The following is a 24,628-nucleotide window of genomic DNA, read 5'->3' as shown; positions in this document are numbered from 1 at the left end:
TCCTCCTGCTCCCTTCCCAAACACATCCCACAGAAGAGACACAGCGAATTTATTTTCTCAACAAAGAGCCCTCTAGGTGGGGGGGAAAAAAAAACATAATTAACCATCCAATTGGAAAAACACCTGGCCATGAGCACAGCTGAGGTGTTTGTGAGCAGTTCAGGTACCTGAGGGCCCAGGAGCGGCCGGGTGGGTCGGGTGTGGGTGGGGAGCCCACCTGGGCATGGAAGGCAGGCCGGGAGGCTGCGCCAGGCACATCCCAGGTGCCCAGAGTTAGCGCCTGCCCTCCCCCCTCATTACGCACGAGTGACATCAGGGCCATTTGAATAATCAGATTGCAGCCTACATCGCCTTGTGAGATGCCAGCTGCTCTTGGATTGCGGCGAGGTAGTGCCCAGAGCCTTCCACCACAAGTCCCACGTACGCCATGGGCAGGCACCATCCTCCTCCCGCTCTGCCAGCGGAAAACCCATCCGAGCAGGGATGTGGCTGACGGTGCCCTGCCTTCCCCAGAGCGTGGCTAGCTCAAAGTCATCACAATGCCTCCTCTAACTTTTGCATAAAGTGACCTAAACCCTTACATATTGCGATAGCCCTCTTCCACACCAAGGGGTCTGAATGCAGAAACGCTGCATTCCTTTGGCATTCCCTTGAGATTTCTATAGTAAGTCAGGAATCTACTCCTGAGCTTATTAAATGCTTTGCACCTCCCCCAAAATAATTCCCCACCCTTCCACCAGGAAAACCTTGACCAGGGCTCTTTTTTCAACCACAGCGTATCTCCTGGTCTGGTTTTTAAATACTTCCAGGCAAGTGGCGGGGAGGGAGAAAGCCACACACAAGCTCTCTCCTTACTTCCTTCCACAGCAGGTAGGAAGGCAATTTTGCAAACCTGGGTGTGCCCACTTCAAATCAGAAGATCCAGCAAGGGCTGGAATGCAGTGACTACTGGGCCCAAGAATTTCGCCCTGAATAACAAGCCAGGCACACTCCATGTCTTCTAGATGCAGCTCAACTTTTTGGCAACCCTAGCTGACACCACCTCTTGACCTTCCTTTATGTGACAAGGATATGGATTACCAAACCCTTAGCCTTTCCTCCTGTGCACCTCAGCTGTCTCTGGAGTAAGATACCCACAAACCACCTTTGTGAGTGATAACCTACACACTCTGGTTAAAAAACAAAATAAATGAACCAACAGAAACCCCCATAAAAACCATGTTTAAGGAGGCTGTGAGGAGGGGAGGGTCCCCACGAGGCAGCCTCAAAGGAGCAGAGGTCAACACAATGTATCGAATAATTTCGTCGTGCTACAAAACAACTTTTGCTCTTATGAAGCAATCATTTCGCCAAACTATTAATTGCACACTCTGTGCTGAAAGACAGACTCGACGCATCCACTTTTTTTTTTTTTTTTTTGTAAATGGCGTCACTTCTCCAGCCGTGTCTGGCCCGCTGGAGAGCACAGGGCTCTTTGGGAAGCGCTTCCCAGCCTTACAGCCTGCAAACACTCTGGGTGGGCCTGGCCAGCAACACCCCCCACCACACCCCAGCTGCTCCTACACCCTCCCCTGGTGCAAAAAAAGATACAAAGACCTCGAAGAAGTTGCTTTGAAACCACCTCAACCACTTTTACCAACACTACTCAACATTTGTAAACTCTGCTTTTAGATGTAGCTAGCAACTCTAAACATGTCTCAGTAAGCAATGTTTAGGAAAACAAGGAAAAAAAAAAAATCCTGAACTTTTTAACACCCTCCCCCCCACCACCCCTCAAAAAAATTAGACATCTCTAAGAGGAACAAGAGAGTCACTATTACATATGGAGGCCACTGAATGAATTTTAAGTGGCTCTCTATATTGGATTTCGGGAGAGGGGGAACGGAAACAAAGGGGAAGGAAGTACAGTCAAGAGAAATTCAATTTAATTTTCTGTTAAACAGTAGTATAAATCTGAACTATATCTAATACATGATAATACACGATGAAACAGTGTTTTAACAAATAAGGGCTTTGGGAAAAGCAATACGGGCATGCTGATACAATTACACTTGCAATTTTTTCAATATGCCTATATGCAGGCAATGCATGCCTAGAAAAGTGCTTGAAGTTCAGTGCAGAATTCTTTTCAACAAGTTACAGATAGATAAATGTTTCTGATAATTGCTAATTCACAAATAGGACATGGTACCCAGTACAAAGGATGGACTTTTACACCATTTCAGCTGGCAGCTGAAAGAACAGAAAAATGCTTTTAAACATATTAAGCAATGATTAAAAAAAGAAAAAGAAAAGCTGGGGAGGCACCAGTGATTTTAAATTTATCTTTATGCAAGTGTAGTTAATTCCTTTTCAAAAGCATAGATAGAACGCTCTTTGTGCAATCTTAAGATTAATAAGCATAACAGTAAATTTATTTATTGGACTAATAGGAAATCATCAATTTTTATACGTCCCATGGAATTTTCTTCTTAAATCTAAAAGTATATTCCATCTACAGCAGTATTTTTCTATACAAAATATATGAAATGTTGGCTACTGTAATTCAAAACTGTATGTATTGCATATTAAAGGAGAAAGAGCACATACACCATATTAATTTTCAGTGAAAACTATCAAATAAATCTAACCATAAAAATTAACATGCAATGAATTTGTCTAGGTTCTCCCTTCCCTTAACTAGAGAAAAAAACCTTCACACTTTCTCAAGTAAAGCTTTCTTTTAACACTAAACAGATGATCAAACTTCTAATTCTCAAAATACCATGACACAATGCTCATCGAGACAGATAAACCATCTTTTCAAATCAACTATCTTAAAAAGACTGCAATTTTTAAAATAATCCTGAAATAGTAGAAGCCCCTTATAATAAAGTTTCACAGACAGACATACTTCCCAGATTGAATAATGGAGTGCAGGAACAAGCACGTGGAAAGTTTGATCTATTTTTTTTTTTTACTCTCTAGTGCATGCCAGGGTTTCTATCATATAAATATTTGTGAAAGAAGCAGGCTGAATTGCTATAGGCAGCATAAAAATACTACTACTTTATTCCAAATATTGCTTCTTTACATGAGGCCCAACAAAATTACTGCCTTGCAAAAATTGTTTAGAAATTAAGGATGCATAAATCCTGTGCTTACTGGGAAGGAGTCCTTCTCCTGCTGCTTCTATAGACCAGCTCAAAATAGCGATGATAAAATCCTCTCAAATACAGATGAGACTTCTGCTATGTGCCTGTAAAATGCTGCAGACTCCAACATGGCAGGATCAAAAAAAATATAACCACCAGTATATTTACAAGGTGCTTTTTGTTGCTGAAGCAGAGCTCACGTGCTTGCCCGTTATACAGTGCACAACACCACATTTCATTTCCTGCTAGCACACAGATTTTAACTCTTCTCACGGAACTTTAAATTTTAAAATCTACACAATCATTTGCCATCGGATCATAATGACTTGCTTCTCGCACAGAAAGGTGCCTTTTTAAAAAAAATAAATAGTACCGCTGCTGCCTGGCCAAGACACTACATTAGAAATACGTGGGGTAATTCTAGAAAACCGCTCGGACTGCACCGAGTGCACGCCTGTGGGTTTAAGAAAGCGGTCCATTTATCTACAGGGAAGAGAAACACAAACCTAAGCATTTTTCAAATTGCTTCTCACTGGATAACTAAGGGCAAGGGGCGGTGCGGGGGGGGAGGGAGCGGGGGGCTGGGGGGCGTGCGGATAAAAATAAATTACCTTTGTCTTTTCGGGACCGAATGTTCAACTTCTATGAGTTTCCCGTGCAGCTCCACTTTACCTGCCGAGACAAACAGAAAGGGGGAAACATTCGAGCGCGGCTGTGCGTCGCCGTCTCCAGGAGCGGGCTCGCAGGGGTGCGAGGCAGGAAACAGGAGCGCAACACGTTAGCGAGCCCATTCATCGGGCAGCGGCGGAGCGGGGCCGCGGCACGGCCCGGGAAGGCTCCGGGGCCGCGGGGGAGCCGCGCTGCCCTCGGCGGGGCCCCTTCCCCGCCCCGCGGAGCGCCGTGTGCGGGAGCCGCGCTCGGCCCCGGCCCGGCAGGGCAGCGGGGGCTCCGCCGCCCCCCGCGCCGCAGCTCCGGGCGGCGTTCTGCGCGGAAGCGGGCGGGAAGGGAGCCGAAGGGAGGCGCGGGGATCCTCCGAGGCAGCCTCTCCCGGCAGACCTGAGCCCATCTCCTCCGAGGCAGCCTCTCCCGGCAGACCTCCGCAAAGCCGCTTCACGCGAAAATAATTTTTTTTTTTTTTTTTTAAGCACACAAAAACAGGATGTCGGGGCCGGGAGCCGGCGCTGCTGGAGGCGGTGATGGGTGCGTGAGAGCAGCGAAGAGAAACCGAAATAAATAGCAGGGCAGCGCGGGGCGGGGGGGCAGGCAGGGCTCCCCCCTCCCAAGTTTGGAGCAATTCTGCGGCTCGCCCCCAGCCCCGAGGCCTAAGCCCAGCCGGAGGGAGCCCCAGCCCGCTCCGGGGGGAGGCGGCCCCTGGAGGGGCCGCGGGGGAGCCCAGCTGTGCCCGGGGGTGTGTGTGTGCAGCCGCTGCCCCGCGCAGGGCTCCGCGCCCGCAGCCCGCCTCCGCCTCGCCGCACTCACCGCCCCCCCCACAATGCAGCCAGGGCCCCCGGCCGGGCAGGGCTGGCCGTGGGGCTTGGAAAAACATGGGAACCGCCGCGCCGCGGGTCCCCGGGCCCAGGCTCCCGCCCCTCCCCGGCCACTCCCGGGGGCCCGCCGCCGCGTAAGACCCGCGCCAAGGCGGCACGGGAAGGCCGGGCGGCTCCGGCCGCGCTCGGAAAACAACAGTTCCCTCCTCGCCTGGGGGCCCGGGGAACAGGGACCCCCCCGGCGCCCCGCAGCACCCCCCGGACCCGCGGCGCGGCCCAGGCCGGCGCTGCAGCTCCGCGGCCGCGGAGGAGCGCGGGCGGCGGGAGCCGTCGGGGCTGCGGGCAGGGAGGGAGAGGGCGGGGGTGGTGGAAGGGGCCGCTCACCTGAAAGTGCCTCGATGGCCTTCATGGCCCAGCTCTCGTCGGGGCAGTCCACGAAGGCGTACCCCGTCTTCACCAGGAACTGGCCCGAGAAGGGTATCTTGGAGTCCTTAAAGAGACTTTCCAGGTCGAGAGGGCTGACGTTCTCGCCGAGGTTGCCGATGTAGAGCTTGTTCATCTTCCTGGCGGCTCGGGGAGGCGCGCACCGCGGGCTGCAACCCTCGTCTTGCGAGAGGAGGTGGGGAGGAAGGGGGAAATAAAACAAAATGCGATGGAGGAAGGAGAGAGCGAGAGAGAGAGAGAGAGAGAGAGAGGACAGGGAGAGGGAAAAAAAAAAAAAATCAGATCTGCAGCTTGTGTCCCTCCCTCTCTCTCTCTCTCTCGAGGGGTAAAAAAAAAAAAAAAAAAAAAAAAAAAAAAAGAAAAAAAAAGGAAAAAAAAAAAAAAAAAAAAAAAAAAAAACGTGGCCAAACGGGAGCCCTAAGTGCCTGCCGTGCTACCCGGGCGCATGGGGGGCACGGGGGAAACACCCAGCGCCGGGGCCGCGGATGGCGGGCTGAGAAGAGGAAAAGGAGGAGGGGAGAGAAAAAAAAAAACTACTTTTTTTGTCTTGCCCCCAAGCCCCTTTGGCAGCAGCAGGCGGACTATGAAAATGTCACACTACGTGCATGCAGGCGCCGCCTCTCCGTATTAAAAAAAAAAAAAAAAAAAAAAAAAAAAAAAAGAGAGAGAGAGAAGGGGAGGGGGAGGGAAGGACGGAGAGAGAGAAAAAAAAATTACTTGAATATTCCGGCTTTTTGAATGAGCCACGTGTTCAAACTACAAATCAACTTCTCACGTGAGGAATCCCAGCTCTTCAATTAGCGAGTGGATGGGGCGCACACACACTCACGGAGGAGGAGGATGGCTGGGGTGAAGGACGGGGAGAGGGGTGGGGGTAGGCTGGACAGGACAGGACAAGTTTAGAGAGGGCCGGAGGGCGGGGGAAATGGAAACCGGAGTTGGGTGGGCTCCGGTCTGCGCCGCCTCTGCCCTTCCGCCGGGGGAGTCCGCTCTGCGCGCCCCCTCCGCCCAAAAACGGCTGGGCGGCCGCACCTCCCCCCGTGTGAGCGGGGTGTGATCCCGGCGAGGGAGGGGAAAAGGCACCGCAATGCCCGCCCCCCCGCCCCGCTCCTCCCCCGCCGTGCCAGGCGGTGGGGATTATTCATCGGGGTCGTGCCTGGGCGATCCCGCTCCCCGGCAGTATGGGTTGGGGGGAGGAGGGAAAGGGAGAGGGAAAAGAGGGGGTGCGATGGCGGGGGGAGGCGGCCGGGCAGAGAGCGGGATCCGCTCCCGCGCAGCGCCGCCGCGGCTGCGTGCTGGGGGGCTGCGGGCGGGGGCGGGGGGTCCCTCCAGCCCCGGAGGAGCCCCATATGGTAATGATCCCGCATTGCTCGCCGTGCCCCTCGCGCTGAGTCTTACGGAAAGGAGAAAGAGGGGGAGAGGGGAAAGGAAAAAAAAAAAAAAAAAAAAAAAAAAAAAAAGACAAAGGGTGGAGGAGAGTTGGGGGATGATGAAGAAGAGAGTCCTGGGGCGAGGGAGCTGCCCGGCCCGGGGAGGGGCGGGGGGCCGCGCTCCCTGCCCATCTGGGCGATGGTGGACGGCGTGGGGGGAAACGCGAAGGCACCGTTGCCCTCGGCTGGTAACGGCACACAAAGGGATTTGGCGACCCCCCTCTTTTCCTCCCCCCCTCCCCCTGCCCGGTCTAAGGAACCATTCATAATTCTCCACATTCGTACAGATACAATGGTGGGCTTGTGGGGGAGGGGTTTGGGGGTGTGGAGCCTTTCCAGTGCAAACAAAACGTTGCCTGAAGATGAAGAAAGGATACGGAAATGAAAGCCAGCACTGTGTTTAATATAGCGATCTAGTAGGTTTTGTTTAATAATTCAACGCACTTTAGCCGAAGGTTTCATTTATTCCGTGGTAGGCTTCTTGTGGTACGTTTTAATAGGTATATCCATGGAAAATGGTTAAATACTTTTATTAGTGAGCAGTGACTGGATTTCCACATGTCCTGTAGTACGTCTGGAAATCTGCAGCAAAGAGGAACGCTTCCTAGCTTTGTGCCTAACTTCTAATAAGTACACAATTAAAGAGGGGTGGTTTAAATCTCCTTGGAAGCCGTGCTGGGGTCAGGCTTTTGTTACGCACGCTGCGGCCGCCGCAGCTCGGCGATGGTGGTGGTGGTACCCAGCGCCCAGGGGGTGAGTCAGCCGCTGAAGATTTCTCTTGTGGTGGTATGATGATGCAAGGAGACATGGCTCACCATGAGGCTGGAGCCCCAGACCATTGTGAAATTGTCAGGGGCCGGGGGAATGCTGCAGTAAGTTGGAAACACGGCCCTTTTGTTGTGTGCATCCAAGCGGTTGGCTGACCAAAACCCTAATATTTGTAATTTCAACCCATTGTTTCATCTCAGGGTTATTTTAATGAACTTTTAATTGTCAGGTTGTGATTGAGGAAATCGAGTGTTTAGTGTTTCACTAATCAGAATTTAATCACAACTTCCATTTTGAAGAAAATTAGAAAATAATTATCTTGGGGATAGAGAGTTGTTTTGTTGGTTTTTTTCTTTTCTTTTCTTTTTTTCTTTTTCTTTTTTTTTTTTTTTTTCTGTTCCTAGAGATTTAACCTGTTTATGACTTTTTGACGTTGCACGTGGAATTCTTTCCTAAATGAATTTGTAACCCCACGCTGTATACTCTGCTTAAAATAAATAATTGCTTATCTAAGTTAAAAACAGCCCCCTCCAAACAGCTGAATTCTTAGTTAAACTTGTGAAAGGAATTAGTCACTGTTCCTGCAGATTAATTGCATTCTTTATAAATTTGATTTGTACTGCATCTATAAGGCAGTCTGCATGTGCTCATTTCTACGTGGTTGGTCTAGAGCATTATCTGGTATTTACTCTTAAATTGCTAAACAGGGTGCATATATTTCATTTTATATTCTAGTCTGAAAATCTGTTTGGTTAGAAGGTTTCTTTAAGAAATTAAGATTGAATGTTCATGATAATGCTATGCATCAGTTGTCCAACAACATCATAAACCTCTTTGTAATCAGATGGTTGGGGGGGGGGGAAACCCCTTACTTATTAGCAATCCCCCCCTCCTTTCTTTTTAAACACTGAAAACCTCTTGCTAATAAGCTGAAATATTTTCTGTAAATCTAAATAATGTATAGCTTTGTTTGTTAAGAAGTGTGGGTTGGTTAGTGGTTTCAAGAATAATTCCAAATCTTGAATGCCAAAAAAGGCAATTCAACAACAAAAATTGGTTCATGTTGCCTGACAAATCTCCACTTCCCTGCACAGATGAATATAGTTCAGACCAGTTGGGCACTCCCAAATGTTAACGTTATTGAGAATATAGCTTTAAAATTTGAGATGTAATTTATCTTGGCAGTCACAAATCAAATGCGTGAGCACACAACAGAGCATTCCCACATATTAATGTATTTTTCGATTCACCTCTGAAGAAAAGGCACTATTAAAATTTTTAATTTTTTTTTTCCTGGGTTTCATTTGTTTGTGTTTACTGCCCGCAGAAGCCAAGAAGAAGTTGAAATACTTACATAAATATTGCACACAAGGAAGCACAGCCAATCTTTAATTAGCAAAGGCTTTTACGACATTCTGCCGTTTAGAATTAAAACTCAGCCATGTGCTTCTCCCCACCTCCGGGTGAGGATCCGGGAGCCCCCGCCGTGCCCGTCCCCCCCTCTCGCACGGCCAGGGGCGGGCAGGGGCGCGGGAGGGGGCAGAGGAGCGCCCCGCTCCGCCGGGCTCGCCGCGCGGTGGGTGGGTAGCACGTCGGACCGCCCGCAGCCCCGATATTCCCCGTCGCATTTATTGTTTTGGGCTCGGTTGGGTTTTGGTTCCGCGCGGTTTGTTCGGACCGCGGCCGCCCACGGAAGGCTCCCCGCGTGGGCGCGATGGGCAGCGGGGGCCGTGCGGCGGCGGGGGGCTCGGCGGCGGGGGGCGCTCCCCGCGGGCTCCGGGCGGCCGCCGCCACGACGGCGGGGCCGCCGCCGCCCCTGCCTCGCCGCGGAGCCGCCGGTGCTGCGGGGCGGACGCCGGCTCCGACGGGACGGCACCGGGCACAGCGCTGACCCGCCCGGCCCCCGGCCCGGCCGCGCCGCGCCCCCTGCCTCGCCCGCCCGCCCGTCCATCCATCCATCCGTCCGTCGGTCCGTCCGTCCGTCCCCCTGCCCGCCCTCGCCCGCCGCCATCCCCGGGGCGCGCAGCCCCCGCGGGCGGCCATAGCCGCTCGTAGTAAAGCGGCGCGGCGGCGCCGCCTCCCATTGGCTGCGCCCTGCGCCTACCAGCGCCGCCCGCCGCCGCGGCGCGGCCGCCCATTGGCTCCCGCGCCGGCCCCCGGGGCGCGTGGCGCGAAAGCGGCGGCGGGGGCGGGCAGGGGGGACGCGGCCAGACGAGACGGGCGGGGGGCGCGGCGCCACCGGCCGGGGCAGGGCAGGGCCGGGCCGGGACGGGAGAGCCGCCGCTCCCTCCCTCCTTCCCTCCCGGCGGCGGGCCGGGGCTTTTGTAAGGCGGTAAGTGGGTGCCACGCCGCAGAGGTGCCGGTCCCGGGAGCCGCCCCGCCGCGGCCGTGCCGGGAGGGCCGGCGAACAAAGGAGCGGCGTGCGCGGCTTCCCACGGGCACGGCGAGCGCGGCCGGCGCCGCGGGATGCTCGCCCCGGGAGCGGCGGGATGCTCGCCCGGGAGCGGCGGGATGCTCGCCCGGGAGCGGCGCGGTGTCCGCGGCCCGGGGCGCGGCGGGGGCTCGGGGCCGCCGGAGCGATCGGCGCTGCCGGGCGTGGAGCGGCGCTCCCGGGGCTCCCGCCGCCCTTCCCGGGGCGCGCACCGCCGGCCCGCCCGGGCGCGGGGCTGGGGGAGGCGGCGGCGGCTCGGTGCCCGCGGCTGGTTCCGCTGCCGGGGCTGGCAGCGGGGCGGTTCGGTTCGGTTCGGCTCCCCGATACCGGCGAGGCACCCGCAGCGCCTGCGGGAGCACCGGGGTTTGTCCCGCTCCGCTCCGGCTTGGAAGTTTCGATCATAAAATGCTACAAAACTCGATGAATCGGCGGCGGAGAGCGCGGCGGTGCCGGCGTGGAATGAAACAAATAAACCGCACCATGCATCGGAAGTTTTAGAGCTTGAGATAAAACAATGTAGCCAGCTCTGTTCGAGTTTCTTTCCAATAAAAAAAAGAATTACAAAGAGGCTAGCTGTCTGTGCTCTTTTGCTGACCGGAAAGTTGCAGGAGTTCTCGATTTTGTAATACAATATGATCACAGTGTTACAGCACTAAAATAATACAAACAATTTCTAAATAAGTAGTCCCGTATATGAAAAGTGGTGACTGGCTTAGAACGAATCTCTACATGCTGATTTGAAAGTAAGTATTTTTTTTCCCATTTTGTCCAGGGATCTCTTTATTCAAGTACTGAATGCTCGGTGTATCTTGTTCTCATCTTTCAAACATTTGCAAACAGGTCTTGCAAAACAAAAGTCTGATCATCTACATTTTGATTACATGAAAATAATTATCAGTCTTTTTAAATATATATACATATATGTATACATATATATATAAACTTTTCATCAGTGTTCACTTCACTTGGCACAGCTGGATTTAAAATGGGACTTTCAAAGGAGAGCTTAACCATATTTCAGGTCGATATCTGAAATCTGAGATCTTTGCAATTGTGTTGGAAAGAGCATGCAGGGAAAAAATATAAATATATCAAATATATTGCAGCCAGAAAAAAAACCAGAACTTTATTTGATCAAGTGACAGGAATAATTGCCAATATGGCTTCCTCTAGCTAAAGAATATTTCGTGAGGCTTTTACAAGGAGTGAAGAACTGAAAATGAAGGCATTATTTAAGAAGTAAAAGTGTTTCTCACTAGTTAAGTGTATTTTAACTTGTTTCAGATGGGGTTTTGTTCTGGTTTTGTTTTCTTACTATTTAGAGAAATCAGAATATATTTCTTGTTTGCTCCTCCTTTCATCAAGGAGATCTTTTGCCAAGAGGAAAAAAATATCAAGTAAGGGAGTAAAATGGGGCAGCAACCCAAGCATGAAATCCCTTTGGCGAGAACAATGAGACCCTCCTCTCCAGAATCTGTTTTGCCTTACTGGTATGATAATGGTGTTTTCAGCTAACATTATCGTAGATCTATTGTGAATTCAGTCCCAGGGCCTTCCATATCTTAAAATTATAGAGAAGGAGTGTTAAATTTGCTTTTTAATACCTGGTATTGGTTAGATTTTGATGCCCAGATTTCCTTCCAAGTAGCCATTATTTATTAATAAAGATATATCCCCTCCCTTTCTCTAAAAAATGCTAGTGTAATATTGGTCTTTGAAGACACTCTGCAACAATTTGGTTTTAATATTTTAAAAAAATATTAATTTGGATACAAATTAGTTATTTTGTTATATTTAGGCAAAAATTAACATGGTAGCTGCTGAAGTTTCATGCTTTAGTTTTTTTGTTTTGTTTTAATCTGTTTGAATAACTTTCAAATAACAGAATACGTTTATTCTGTTGCTGGATCCAGTTCAGGCAATCGTTTGGTCTTTTACAAATTTCATCAGGAATAAGCATTCCAATTTCAATGTAACATTCATGAAAAGAGCTGTTTAAATTGGCCATTAATATGTATATCCTTTGAAGAATGTGGTCGTGAATGTTTGTATTTAAAGTGTGTTTTCCCACTACAGTATATGTTCTGTCATTTGCTGTGTATTATTTTTCTCAAGATCAGAAACCATCCTAATGTTAATTATAGTCATGTTTTTGTTTCCGGTCTGTTTCTTAAGAAGACTGAATAGTTGAGTCTGTGAATTTTAGATTATATGGCAATTTAAAACTACCTGTGAGGCTGAAGGCTGAGCTTGTGGGATTGTTGGCCCCTCCTGCAGACATTAGTGCTTATGTATGAATAATTTCGTTAGGTCCTTTCAGTTATTGTTTATCTGGTCTAAAATAAATTAGGTTCAGTCTTTTGTGTTTCTCGTGAAAGTTATTCCATGTAACTATTTCCTTTGCTATGGATTACCTTAGCATTTTGCACATGGTTTTGGTATTAAATGCTAGGGAACTTTAATTGCAAGAGATCTATTTGGGTAGGCATTCTCAGTATAAAATGGCTGGCACAATCTTTTTATGTAAGGAAATCTCCATATTTTTCCCCCCAAGTTATGGTTTTCTGACACTTAAATAGTCAATGAAGCTTGACTGTATTACTTCTAAAACATTTTGTGCAGAGTCTAGTTATTTCCTAGAGTAAGGTGAAGTAACTAAAAGTTTTACAAAAATAAGTATTTAAGTGGAGGAAGAGAGACCTGTAAAACAAAAATCCTCTGCAACCCCACAAGGCAAAAGCTGTGAAAATAAATAGAAGCCTTAGTCTGATAAAATTAAAGTGCATACATATAGCATTAGTTTCATGCTAATTAATTCCTGTTTTAAAGCTCGATTTACATCTCAATTGAGCAATCCTTGATACAACTGGAGGCACACAAACATATCTTAGACTAAGTAGTTGTTTCCACAAATTTCAGATTCGAGTTTTCCTTCTAGAAATGTTTTTGGTTTCTTTAAAGTTTTGCATCAGCAAACAGTTTATCCGAGCTTTTAAATGCTCTTAAAATACTACTCAAACCAAAGTTAGAAAATCAAGTAGGGAAACATGAAACAAGTGATATATTTAGGTAAACCTAAGCCTGCAAGGCTAGTTTGAGGCTATTTTTTGCAAGCCTGTTTTGAGCCCATTGTTTGAACGTATAGTCATGCTGTAGGAGTGGGGCTGAGCTCACAGAATGCACACTAACAAAGTCCTGTAATGGGGTCACAGAGGCCAGAGAAAAAATTCAGCTTTCTTGCATCAGACCTGTGATAAAGCCCCAGCCTGTGTGTAAACAGTGAAACATTCTCACAGGCAACAGCTAGAGGCAAGGCTAATACCTGCCTTATTTGCCTTAAGTTAAAAATGTAAAAAATATAGGCAAAGCTGCATTACCAAAGAAATGCTAAAATGTGTTTCTTTTCCTTCTTTTGGTGGGAAAAAAAAAAGTCAATTGCATGCTTCACTCTACTTTCTTACATTGAGTGATGGCTGCAGGAAAATTCAGATGTGTTTGTGTCCCTCTGTTTCAATCATTTGTGGATTCCTAATGTTAATACTCAATGCTGAAATGTTAATTTTGAACTGAAATATGGTTCTAGTCAAAATATGATCTTAATTTCTTTCAAAACAAAAAACTCCAAATATCTGTTTTAATATCAATGAAATATAGATACAAAGTAACTTAATTGAATTCAGTGTTCATGTTGCTTAAGTAAACCCTGAAATTTGTACAATTGTAGTAAAATTTCCTGCACCTTTGACCAGTTCATAAAAATAGAGCTTTCTGTCCTGGAGTAGAAATAAAAATAATAAAAATAATTAAATCACTATTTCTAAAAAGATAACAATACATTTGGATGTTTCATACCAGTCATATAATCTAATTATTTGATTAAATATAACTTTTTTATATCCTTACTTTTTAATTTTAATTGCACCCTTTTAATACTGCCTCAAGCTTTAAGAGCCTAAAACTCACCCAAGAACTGCTGGGAAGTTTTGGGAGTGTGTGTTTTTAGCAAGCTGTGGTTATTTACTTAGAGAAAAAGTGTGGGCAGGGGGAGTTGGGCAGTGGAAATAACAAGACAAGAGTGTTTCCTGGCTCCACCAAGTCAAAGGCCAACAGGTGCCCCTTCAGTTCCTTAGGAAATCTCTCCCTGGCCTGGCTAAAGGTTACACTCCTGTGCTGCAAAGGGGATTTTCAGTTGCTGGCTTTTGAAGAAAGAGAACAAACCAGATCAACTTTCTGGATGCAAAAGCTGTCAACCTAATTTATGGTTTTCCCCGTGTCCTGTAAATAACTTGCAGAGGTTCAAAACAAACTTCAAAGTAGTTCATGGGTGTATTCCAATGAGAAGCAGCAAAATGTCAAGTTTCAAAGTTCTGTTGTCTTAATAATTAGAAAAGAGGGAAGAACCCTTTCTTTTCCCATAGAAAAATAAAGTTTACCCCATATATACTTCCAGAGCTTAGAAACTCTTTTGAGCAAAAAAGAAGGGGGGAAACAAAAACAAAAACAAAAAAACCTTGATAAAATGTAGCCTGGAGGAATATTTTGTTTTATCTATAAATTATGACTGAAAAAATGAGTGAAAAAGACATGAGATTTTTTTTACCTCAAATCCCTACAAGAACCCTATTGTACAGACAGCCACTGTTTCCATCTGCTGCAGATAAAGTTGCAATTGTTTTACTTTTAGTCTTGTACAAAATGTTGGGTGTTTTTTGTTGGTTTGGTTGGGTTTTTTTTCTCTTTCATGATGGACATCTTGTTGCAAACCTATAGCATGAGACTTATCTGTGCAGGCACAGTCTCATCCTAAAGCTTCTGTGGAGCCTGGTGAAAACAAGCCAGGACATGCTTTGCAGTTCTGAAGTTGTAGGTCAAGCAGCAGAAAACTCTGAACACCTTCGAGATATGGTTATCAAATTACTATTTCTGGTTGTAAACATCATGTTTGAAAAACTCATATTCAAATTTTAAAAACATACACAAAATCCAGATTTTTTTTTTCTTTTTCAAAACTGTTGAATTTAGAAGCTAATAATCCTATAATTTAGTTTTATATCTGCATTATGCTTCAGAAGTGTATAATTTTTCTTCTGTATTAATGTTCTTGCTAAAGTGTTAATTTACTAATTTTTTAACAAATGCATTTTCTGATCAGTTGCTTTTTTAAAGATTTTGTAGTGCCCAAACAAACTTAATTGATAATATATTTATTATTATTAATTATTTTCTTTTTATAAACTTTAGGGATACAAACAATATTAAGTCCTGAAGAAGTATATCTTAGATTAAGAAGTAACCTTAAAAAAAAATCAAGTAATACCAACCAATAACAACATAATAAATAAAAATGGTGTTTGGTTGTTTTGGTGTGAGAGATGAAGACTTCCTTGCAGTTAAATACTAGACACAACACTTAGACTTTCCAGGATATCTATTATTTTCCATAACTCCTTTTACATGACCCCTGAAATAAACTGGGAAGAAGCTTTAGATATGGCAAAACACTGCATCAGAAATCCCTATCACTGACTAACCAAGTAATAGATGAAAACCATTCCTTTCCTTGGAAAGAGGACCTGCATTCTTGTTAGTTGCTATTTTAAACTCTGATCTAGGTGTAACTGAATTAAACAGAAAACAACCCTGAGACAGAATATTTTATCACAAATTTTTAAACTCTTTTCAGCTGTGGCCAGTGTTGTTTACTAACAGTAAGGAGTTGTCCTAAAATAAGAATGGGTTCCTTTCTTGCAAACTCCTCTGAAGAAGTTCAACAATTCTCAAGGAAAAAACTCAGTAGGGTAATGTGGTGAGAAATATCCTGGAGGGAAGTGGTGGGGCTGCCTTTGACTGCAGCCACCAAGTCCTGAAGGAAAAGCAGAGCAATAGTGGCCAGTGAAGCTCATTAGCATCACACTAGAAATGCTGCCTTTTCTTTGACACATCCTAGACCACTTGCATGTGAGCACAGAGAACTGTCCTTTGGGAATGGGGGGAATTGCCTTTTTTCCATTCATCATCATACACTCATCATTTTCTTCAAAAAGGACTTCCATGCCCCACCAGAGGAGTCAAATCTACCCTGGTGTTGCGGGCACTAGGTGCCTCCAGATACACCATTTTAATTTCAAAATGTAGATTTTTTTTTCTATTCCTGGTTTACTTTGGAATTCCCTGATTGGATGCTAGGTAGAAACATGGGCTACTTGCCGAAACCCAACAGATTTAATGGCATTTACAGGATCATAAAACAGGTTGTGCAAACACATGGCCAAACAAAGGGATAATGTAAGGACAGTGGTCGAACCTGGGTTTGCATGGGCACTGTCCCCTTACAGCTGAGTGCTTGGACAGAAAACTCTGGGCTGCACTGAGCTCACCTGCCTCCGGTGGGGCTTTGACACAAGGACTCTGTGCTGTTCCCAAAACACGAGTGGGGAGGCTTATAAAATTAACAGAAGATGCTCTCCCCTCTCTTTTTATCCCTTGCAACATCCGCTGCCTAAATTAATTAAGGATTAAACAAGCAGCCTGCCAGCGTGCGCCCAGGTGAGCAGGAGCGGAGCGGGGAGGACGCGTGCCCGGGGAAGGGGCAGGGCTGGTGCGGCCGCTGCCGCGCTCGGGAATGCGGGAGCGGTGGGAGGCAGCGGCGGGGAGCGGGGCTGCGTGCGCACCGGCGGCCCGATGGCTCCGGCGAGCCGGGCTCGGCCGCCTTCCCTCCGACAGCCGCTTCCGTCGGATGCTCGCTCTGGGTGGGGTTCCCGCACGGGCGGGATGCGCGGAGCCGCCCGAACGGGAGCGCGCACCGAGCCGGGATCCCCGCCGCGGAGCGGGGCCGCTCCCGGGGGGACAGCGCCGGCACGGGCAGCCAGCCCCCCGGGAGAGCCGGCACCGCCGCCCCGCTCCTTCCCCGCCGCTCTCCCGGCCCCCTGGCACCCCGCGGAAATCCAAACCCCTCCCCAGCCCCCGCCCCTGGCCGCGCCGGGGTCGCGGAGTGCCGGCAGATCGGGCGGGGGCCCCCGGCTGGGAAAGGGCCGGGAGGGCAGCAGCCGCTGGGGCACAAGCACACGGTGCCTTCTGGAAGATGCTCCTTTGCAGTAGCCACAAAAGACCGGGGATAAAGACAGCGGAGATCCCGGTTTCCAAGCAGTGGGAGAAGGGAAGACACCAGTATTTTCCTTTGCGCTGACCTCGCTAAAGATGCCCCAACCTCATCGTCAAGGAAAAGCCAAACCGCCCCAAAATGTTTGAGCATGTGCGGGCTTTTACATTAACGATTCACACTTGGCTCTATACATATTTAAATTGGGACATTATTAAGCTTGTGCCTATTCAGACGTATGCCCCTAGCAGGGATGCTGGCTCCTCACATTTTCTTTGTGGTGTTGAAGATAGTGGAGACAGAGGAAGGAGAGTGTGTACATGTGTGGTTCCCAAGAAAGTGGATTTCACATCCCTGCATAGATAAAACACACCATTCTTCCCAAGCGTTATAGGCAAACCTGATCTCAGAAAGACTGATGTCCTAGCAATGATTTTCAGAATGTTTCCTTTACTGCCAGCAAAAGCCAAACAGAAAAGGGTAGCAAGCTCTAAGCCAGAGAGCAAGTCACCCTGTGAGAGCTGCATCCCACAAAAAGGCTGGATTCAGCCCTACCAGGGTACTGGCACAGTCCCTGAAGCCCTGTTCAAAATCTCTTATTTTAATGAAATACAGTCCTATCTTTCCTGGTGCCTTCACATTCTCATTTTCAGGGCAACAGGATCCTTGCTGTTCAACAGAGGCAGCTAGTTGTGAAGTTTGATGTGTGTTTACACAGGAGAAGCGTGACAAACCTCTGGTGCTGCTTGTTTTCCTACTCAGTCTCTATTCTCCTCTGCTCAACTTGTAGCCATGCCTTTCCTGATTCAACTGGGTTTCTTTTCTACCCCCACCTTCCCTTTACAACTCTTGACCTTAATCTTACACCCAGTTTTCTTTCCCCAGCTGTTATTCTCTGTCTCCCTGTCTCTCTACCTGCCTCCCTCCCCTCTTCTCCTTATTGAAGAGTATTTGGTGCCTCTATCCCTCTGGAAGCCTATTTAGGCAATGAACTGTGGGATGATGTACTCCTCACACGGGTTTTCCCAGTTGCAGGGTTCCCACTTGCCTCTGAGAATGGATTTGGTGAGTGCCAGGCTTTGCTGGGGCTTTACTGGTGCTTTAGGGAATCCCTGTGGTTTCAAACTGGGTTTTGGACAGGGCAGAGAAAAAGCAGCCCCAAGAAGCAGTGAAAGACTGGTTCAATATTATATGTTTGATCAGTTCCTTCATGGGATTGTTCTTGAAAAACAGGGCTCAGGTATCTTACAACTCTGTTTTGGTGTCTGGTCTCCCATGAGTAGGACTTTGGTGGTGGACATGTCTCACCAAAGGTTTGGGTGGAGCAGCTGTGGGCTCAGGAAGCTGCTGCTGCTGGAAATGCTGGGGTCAGCATGCTCTGAAACTCAGGCAGACACTGGCTACAGCAGAGGCAGTTTCTGCCAAGAAATTGGCATTATGCAGGAGAAGAAGCGGTGCAGACCCTGAGCTGAGAGGAGGAAGTAAAAAGCAGATGAGATCTTTGTGGGTTTGCAGTAACTGATGTCTGACAGGAAGAGCAAATTCATGCCAGCATAAAGGAGAGCAAAAAAAGAAGGAGAGTGGTAGTCAAAAATCCATATTGTTCACTCAGTAACTAAAGGGTTGTCTGACTCCAGAAGAAAAACAGTGTATTAGCTGCAAAAAGAAAAATAAAACTCTTTCTGTAGCTCTCTCTGGATCTGAAGTTTTGCTTCTTTATTAATGACTTTTAGTACTGCAAACATCACCTTCTCCTCCCTGCAAATCTCTCCACTGTTTATATAATTTTACAAGTTCCATGGTTATTGATTCAAATGTTAATAGTTTGTACTCAGCAATATACCATACAAATGGATTCATCACAAATCAACTTTCTGTAATAAGAACCTTCACTGCAGCTGGAAGTGAGGAGGTGACAGTGCTGCAGAGAGATGAGGTAACAGAGGGATTAGCAGGAGGGAAAGTCTTAGCACTGGTTGCAGAAAGTGGAGGAAACAAAGCTCCAGGTAGTGCCAGCCGCTGGCAAAAGAGACTTCTTAGACAAGCATAATTTCTTCTTCATTTTCATCTTCATCTTGCTCAGTCCCATCTTTTCCACAGGCAGAGATCACAAAATTTCCACAGCCACCTGCTCCACAGTGTGTCTCTCCCATAGTATGTCCCAGAATGTCCTCTTTCTACAGATTGTTTCTCTCCAAATTCTTGATTCCAGTTTCCCTTCCCTTCCCTTCCCTTCCCTTCCCTTCCCTTCCCTTCCCTTCCCTTCCCTTCCCTTCCCTTCCCTTCCCTTCCCTTCCCTTCCCTTCCCTTCCCTTCCCTTCCCTTCCCTTCCCTTCCCTTCCCTTCCCTTCCCTTCCCTTCCCTTCCCTTCCCTTCCCTTCCCTTCCCTTCCCTTCCTCCTGAACAATTTCTGAATTTTCCAGTTTGTACCTGTCCTCACCCTTGTACCTTGTTTTCCCCTCTCCTTGCCCACAGTCCAGTGTGGTTTAGCAAAGCAACAAGAAATTCCTTCCTTACACCTCCTTTTTCTCTTCACTCCTGGTGCATTCATTATTCCTGTTGCTGAATCTCACAAATGCCATTTAGCTTTTGCCACACACCCAAATGACTGGCAAGTCCTTCCTATCTCTCTCTCACACATGACAGTTTTCTTCTTCCATCTTTGCCAAGGAGGAACTTTGATTATAAAGGTGATGCTGATTTAGACAACTCTAACTCTTGTTAGAGGGGAAGATCACCTCCCCAGCAAAGAAAGAGAATCAAAGCAGAGCCTTTCCTGATTAAGCCTGAACTAATGCACCTGGTGAAATTTTGGGAATTCTTTGGTACCTCCTCAGGGTTGTACTCACATTCCTCCTGATTAGTAGAAGATTATGGGAAGTTTTTGCATGGATATCACCATCAAGAAAGTAAGCTGGCAGGATGTTTCAATGAGCCGTTGTCATGCTGATATTTAAGAAGCTAACTCATAAAATTATCACTGTAGCCATGGAGGCTAATCTTTCTTACTCCAAACAAATTAGAAATCATAGAATCTGAGAATCATGAAATATCCTGAGTTGGAAGCGACCCACAAGGATCAACAAATCCAACTTTTAGCAAGGACAGTGTGACCAAAAGACCTTGGTAGTGTTTGGAGCTGCCAGGGATTTTGGGGCTGCTTCTTCCCTGGGGCTGTTATTAATTAGGGACTCAAGGCTGGTCCGTGCTGATTTTCTGCAGCAAGAGGGTCAAACAGCTGCTCAGACACATTTAGTTGTGACATGCCTTCAGTAAAAGGCAGTGGGACAGCAGAGTGGAGTGGCAGTGGAACTAATGAGCTAAAAGTAGAAAGCAGGAGGGGACAAGAGCAGGTGGCTCTAGCAGGCGGGAAAAGGAAGGTTTATATTTCCACATGCCGCAGAGGATGGTTTTAGCTAGCCGGGTCGGTATTCCAGGGAAATCCTCTCTGCCGCTAGCCTGGCTCAGTAAGAGATGAGCAGAGATGCTGCTCTTAGACCCTGGCTACCTCCCATATCCATTTCACAGTCCCAGTGGGGAAGGTGGGTGCTGAAGCCCAGAACTGGATACATCAACAGCTGCTCCTGGTTCAAGCAGAGACGATAGCACCCCCCTTCCTTGGATTTGCTGAACTTCCCCATGCGGTGTGCTGCAACAGAAGCAGCAGCTGCAATTTGCCTTTTCCTCGAGAAGTTGTAGAAGGGATGAATTTCATCTTTGGGACACGGACTTTGCCAGAGACAGCCGTGATTTATCACCTGCAGCCTCAGGGTGACACGCTGGGCTGGGTCACAAGTAGGGGCTGGTGGGGGACACCACTCCTCCCTTGGCTGGGAGGGCAGTGTGGAAGCCAGATGCTCCTGCTGGGTGAGAAAGGAATCACTGTGACACACACTACAAGGTGTTGGAGGGTGTAGGTCTGTCCCAGGAAAACAGGAATCCCATCAGAGCAGGAACTGTGAGCTTTCTGCTGCACTTCCAGGAACATTTTCCCTGTGCTCTCTGCTCTGTGTGCTTTACAGGACAAGTTAGAAAAGGATGAGAAATCAGGTGTTGCAGAAAAAATTCATCCAGGTCAATCCCCAAAAGAAGTCAGGCTCCTATAGAAGCTGGAGAGGTTTTTATAGTGTCCCTGTGATAAGCTTAGCTTTCCTGTCCATCAAACACCTTAATAACCTGGTGCTCTCAAGACATCCCAGTCACACCTCTGGAACCATTGCTCCTGTAAAAGTGCAGGGACTAAAGGGTGAATCCTGTACTCAAATCACCTTCAAGCAACAAGCATTTCCAAACTTGTGAAGGTTGCAAGAGCACCTTCACAACACTCAGCATCTGAGGCACTTTTCTACTTCTTCAGCCTTCTGCCAAAAAATTAACACAGTAAATGGTTTCATTAATGTAAAAATACATGGCTATCCAAAAAAGTTACCTTAGATGCATGGAGCATCAGAGGTTTTGCTTAACTTCACACACCCAGTGGCTGAACTGGGTGCAGAAGCTGAGAGGAAAAACTCTCAGCTCAGGAGAGAGTGCAGGGAAGCCATCAGACCTGCTCTGCTTGTTCTCTGCTAACACAGCCCAGCTCGTCCTCAGGGCATCACAGACCATCTGTGTGGAGAGACAGAGGGACACTGTCTCAAAGGGGATATTTGGCCATTGGGGCTGCTCACTTTAGTGAGTAACACCTGTGACACCTTGGAAGCTTGCTGTTTAAAAATGGTATTCAGTGCTTTTTTCAGGGCAGAGGAGGGAAAAGCAAATGAGTTTCTATGAGTGATTAGTCCAGGCAGCGTGGACTTGGAACCAAGCAGTGTCATTTAGAAGGTTACTACACTTTATATAAATAAAAACTCTCTGTTGAGGATGGCTAAACCTCTCTAGTTTTGTTTTAAAATAAGAATATAAATAAACATTACACTCTGTTTTGCCATGTTTCCTAGTCTATTGCTCTAGCCAGTCAGAAGAAGCTGCAGTTTTCTCCAGGAAACAAGTTGTGGAATGGATACACTCCTGCTCCCATCCTCCTCTTCCTCCTCTTCCCCATCCTGCTCTTCCTCCTGTTTTCTCATTATGTCACCTCTGTTTCAGCAGACTAACAGTTGCCACAGGAATTTAAGAATCTGCACCTATTCCAAGACAAAGGGAGTTGCCATTAAAATTTCCTTAAAAAACAGCTATTACCGGAAGTTCTCTTCAAGAAGATGAAGATGTGTTTTAAAATATCAGAAGGGTTGGATCCAGGCTGGAGCAGATTTTAGTCCTATTCAGACAAGCAAAAGCTGAGGTCTTGCCCCCAGTGACACTAGCAGTTGCTCTCCAACTCACTTTTGCTCCCTCCTGCCAGGAAGGAGTTCCAATTGCTATGGATTGTCAGTGGGTTTCTGACCACACAACAGGGGAAAGGAGTCACTGTTTTTCTCCTCACGCCAAAATGGAGCAACAAGAAACATTTTGAGTGCCTTATATCACTAAGGGCAGGACATGAGAGTTCATGCATCTCCATCAATAACTGAACTCTCATCTCCAGCCTTACTGCTGGAGTCTTTTCCGTGGCACTGCCTGTAGATCTGACTCATTCAGGTCTCTGTGGTGCCCATCTCATTAAACAAAACCCTTCTCTGACTGTGGCTTTCTTTCCCTGCTAAGCTCCAAAGCTGATGTTAAAGCTCTCCATCTCCTCATTTCTGCATGGGAAATGTTCTGAGGCAGGTTAGTGCAAAACCATCAGCCCTTCTACTTATTCCTCCATGGAATTTAGGCTCAGGATGCCTTGCAGAGGGATAGGTCCATGGTTAGAAAACAAAGGTTTTGCTTTTAGATAAGTTTTGGTTTGCTCATTTTGCTGCAAATTTTAGCAAAGTTTTCATTTGACTGGTTCCTCCACACTTGCCCCGCTGTGGATACTCCAGCCCTATTATCTACTTAATTCTCATTATATTTGCTTACTTACCCCTTTGATGCATTAGAGATCTCTTGCCCCCTTTCTCCTTTTCTATGCAGCTTATAATACCCCAGAAAGTCAGATACCTGTGGCCTCAACAAGAATTGGAAAAACTGAGACCTGTAAAATGTTCACTTGTGAAAAAATATTTTGAAGATGCTAAAGGAAGAAATAAGGAAATAATCTGCCCACTGTGGGGAGTTAATTTAAAAAACAGGCATATCCTTCATAGGTCTAGCAATTTCCCAGCTACCTGCTTCTATTAGTTAATTAAATTGATTAATGATATTCTTAGTCAAAGAAGAATTGCAGCAGTCACAAAGAAAAGACAAAGAAGCAGGCAGATGCTGCTTTTGCATCCCTGGCTGTGCAGTTCCAACAGATGATGAAGATTTCCTCCATGTGAGTTGCTGGAAATCCACTATTCCCCAGAGAAATAGTTTCTTTTTGCAGTTTGGAAACTCAGGTAAAATGATTTCATTCAAAGTTTCCCCAGTTTAAGGTTTTGATATGTTCTAGCCAGGTTTGATTCCACTCTTCTTGTGTCTCCCCTCAGGATTTCAGCTGTGCTCTCTGAACAGTATTTGAGCTGGTTGTGTTACCACAGCAGGGTTTGAGTGAGCAGCACCCTGCTCATCTCCAGGCACAAACCACCACCTGTGTCTCACCTGGACAGCCCAGAGGGGAAGTGCCCAGCTGGGGGGTCCAGCCCCCATCCTGGCTGGCCACTGTGCAGCCTTGCCTGGAGCCACTGCTGTGCTGCAGCTGTGCCTTGGAGGAAGGCTCCACTGAATCTTCCTCACAGCTGCAACACAGAAATACCTTTCTCAAACTGAAAAGGTTGGAGGCATGGCAAGGCAGGGGTTAAGCACAGATGGAAAGGGGCAGGAGCAGACATAGATTCTCTGTGCTCCCCTGTCAGACATGGGCACCAGGGACCCTCATGAGGAAAAAAATGAACTTTCTTATTTATTCATTTCTGTACTCCTCTGGACATTTAAAAAGAGACTAAAATCTGGAGCACAAGTAGCACCTTCTTTCCAAAGGATTCAAACAATGAGATGGCCACAACTCAAGCTTTCTAAATACCTGTGCTCCCCACAGCCCAAACACAATACTAGTTGCTTCCAACCCTACCTGCTCAGGCAGCCACTGGAGCAGCTTGCAGCACAGTGTGGTTGGTGGATTTGGAAGCTGCCCCAGAGCAGGTGATGGAGCTGCTGAGTCTGACCCAGCACATTTCTCTCCCTCTTCACCTGGGACTGGCAGGGCAAAGGATGGGGAATCCCCAGGGTGCACCTGGCTGGCACCAGTCCGTGCCCAGCTGCAGGAGGTCTTCAAGCTCAGAAATCCTCAACCCCCAGGTTTGGCAGCATGGGAAATTGGAGAATATTTTGGCAGCACAGAAATGGGAGAAAGTTTTTTCTTTCCTAGGGCTGGGGGTGGGTAGAGGAGCTCCCAGGTTTTGCCCACAGCAGTGCCCCAGATTTCAAGGTGGGGAACAGCTGCAGCCCAGGGACCCCTGTTTGACAGTGGGGAGTTGGGGGGTTGTTGGTAGGGGAGAGAGCCAAAACCCTCTTGGATGCTACTGGTGGGAGGTTTAGACTGTATGGTCAGCCTCTGGACTGGGCTTTTTGATTAAACCAGTGATAACCACTGTCCTGGGGACTCTGATTTCTGTGGTTGAGATCTCAGGTTTCTCTGGCTCTGAAGAACTAAATTAATTCCGTGGTACAATCAAAGATGTGCTAAATGTAGAAGTTTAAGGGAATATTAAAACCTGGATTCTGTAATATTTTTGAAATGTCTTGGTGTTTGAGCTGCATTTCCAGCTGCTCTGCAATGTGCACTGCATGGGTGCTCAGCAAGGAGGGGCCTCCCCACCAGCACTGGG

General features: G+C 47.4%; 1 protein-coding gene across 1 annotated transcript in view; it reads right to left on the bottom strand.

The window, feature by feature from the left end:
- Nucleotides 1-5,309, bottom strand: part of IGF2BP3 (insulin like growth factor 2 mRNA binding protein 3) — a 109,153-nt gene extending 103,844 nt beyond the window's left edge. Inside the window, exons 1-2 of the mRNA XM_056482730.1 lie at nt 5,006-5,309; nt 3,746-3,806 (exon numbers count right to left, since the gene is read on the bottom strand). Of these exons, the coding sequence (XP_056338705.1) occupies nt 3,746-3,806; nt 5,006-5,180 (236 nt within the window). The 5' untranslated portion in view covers nt 5,181-5,309. The remainder of the gene's footprint in view (nt 1-3,745; nt 3,807-5,005) is intronic.
- Between the last annotated feature and the right edge of the window lie 19,319 nt (nt 5,310-24,628).

The sequence above is a fragment of the Oenanthe melanoleuca genome, chromosome 2 (assembly GCF_029582105.1).
Source record: "Oenanthe melanoleuca isolate GR-GAL-2019-014 chromosome 2, OMel1.0, whole genome shotgun sequence".
In the NCBI taxonomy this organism is placed as follows: domain Eukaryota; kingdom Metazoa; phylum Chordata; class Aves; order Passeriformes; family Muscicapidae; genus Oenanthe; species Oenanthe melanoleuca.
The sequence above is the reverse complement of the archived record's forward strand: the minus strand, read 5'-3'. Positions and strand labels throughout refer to the sequence as shown.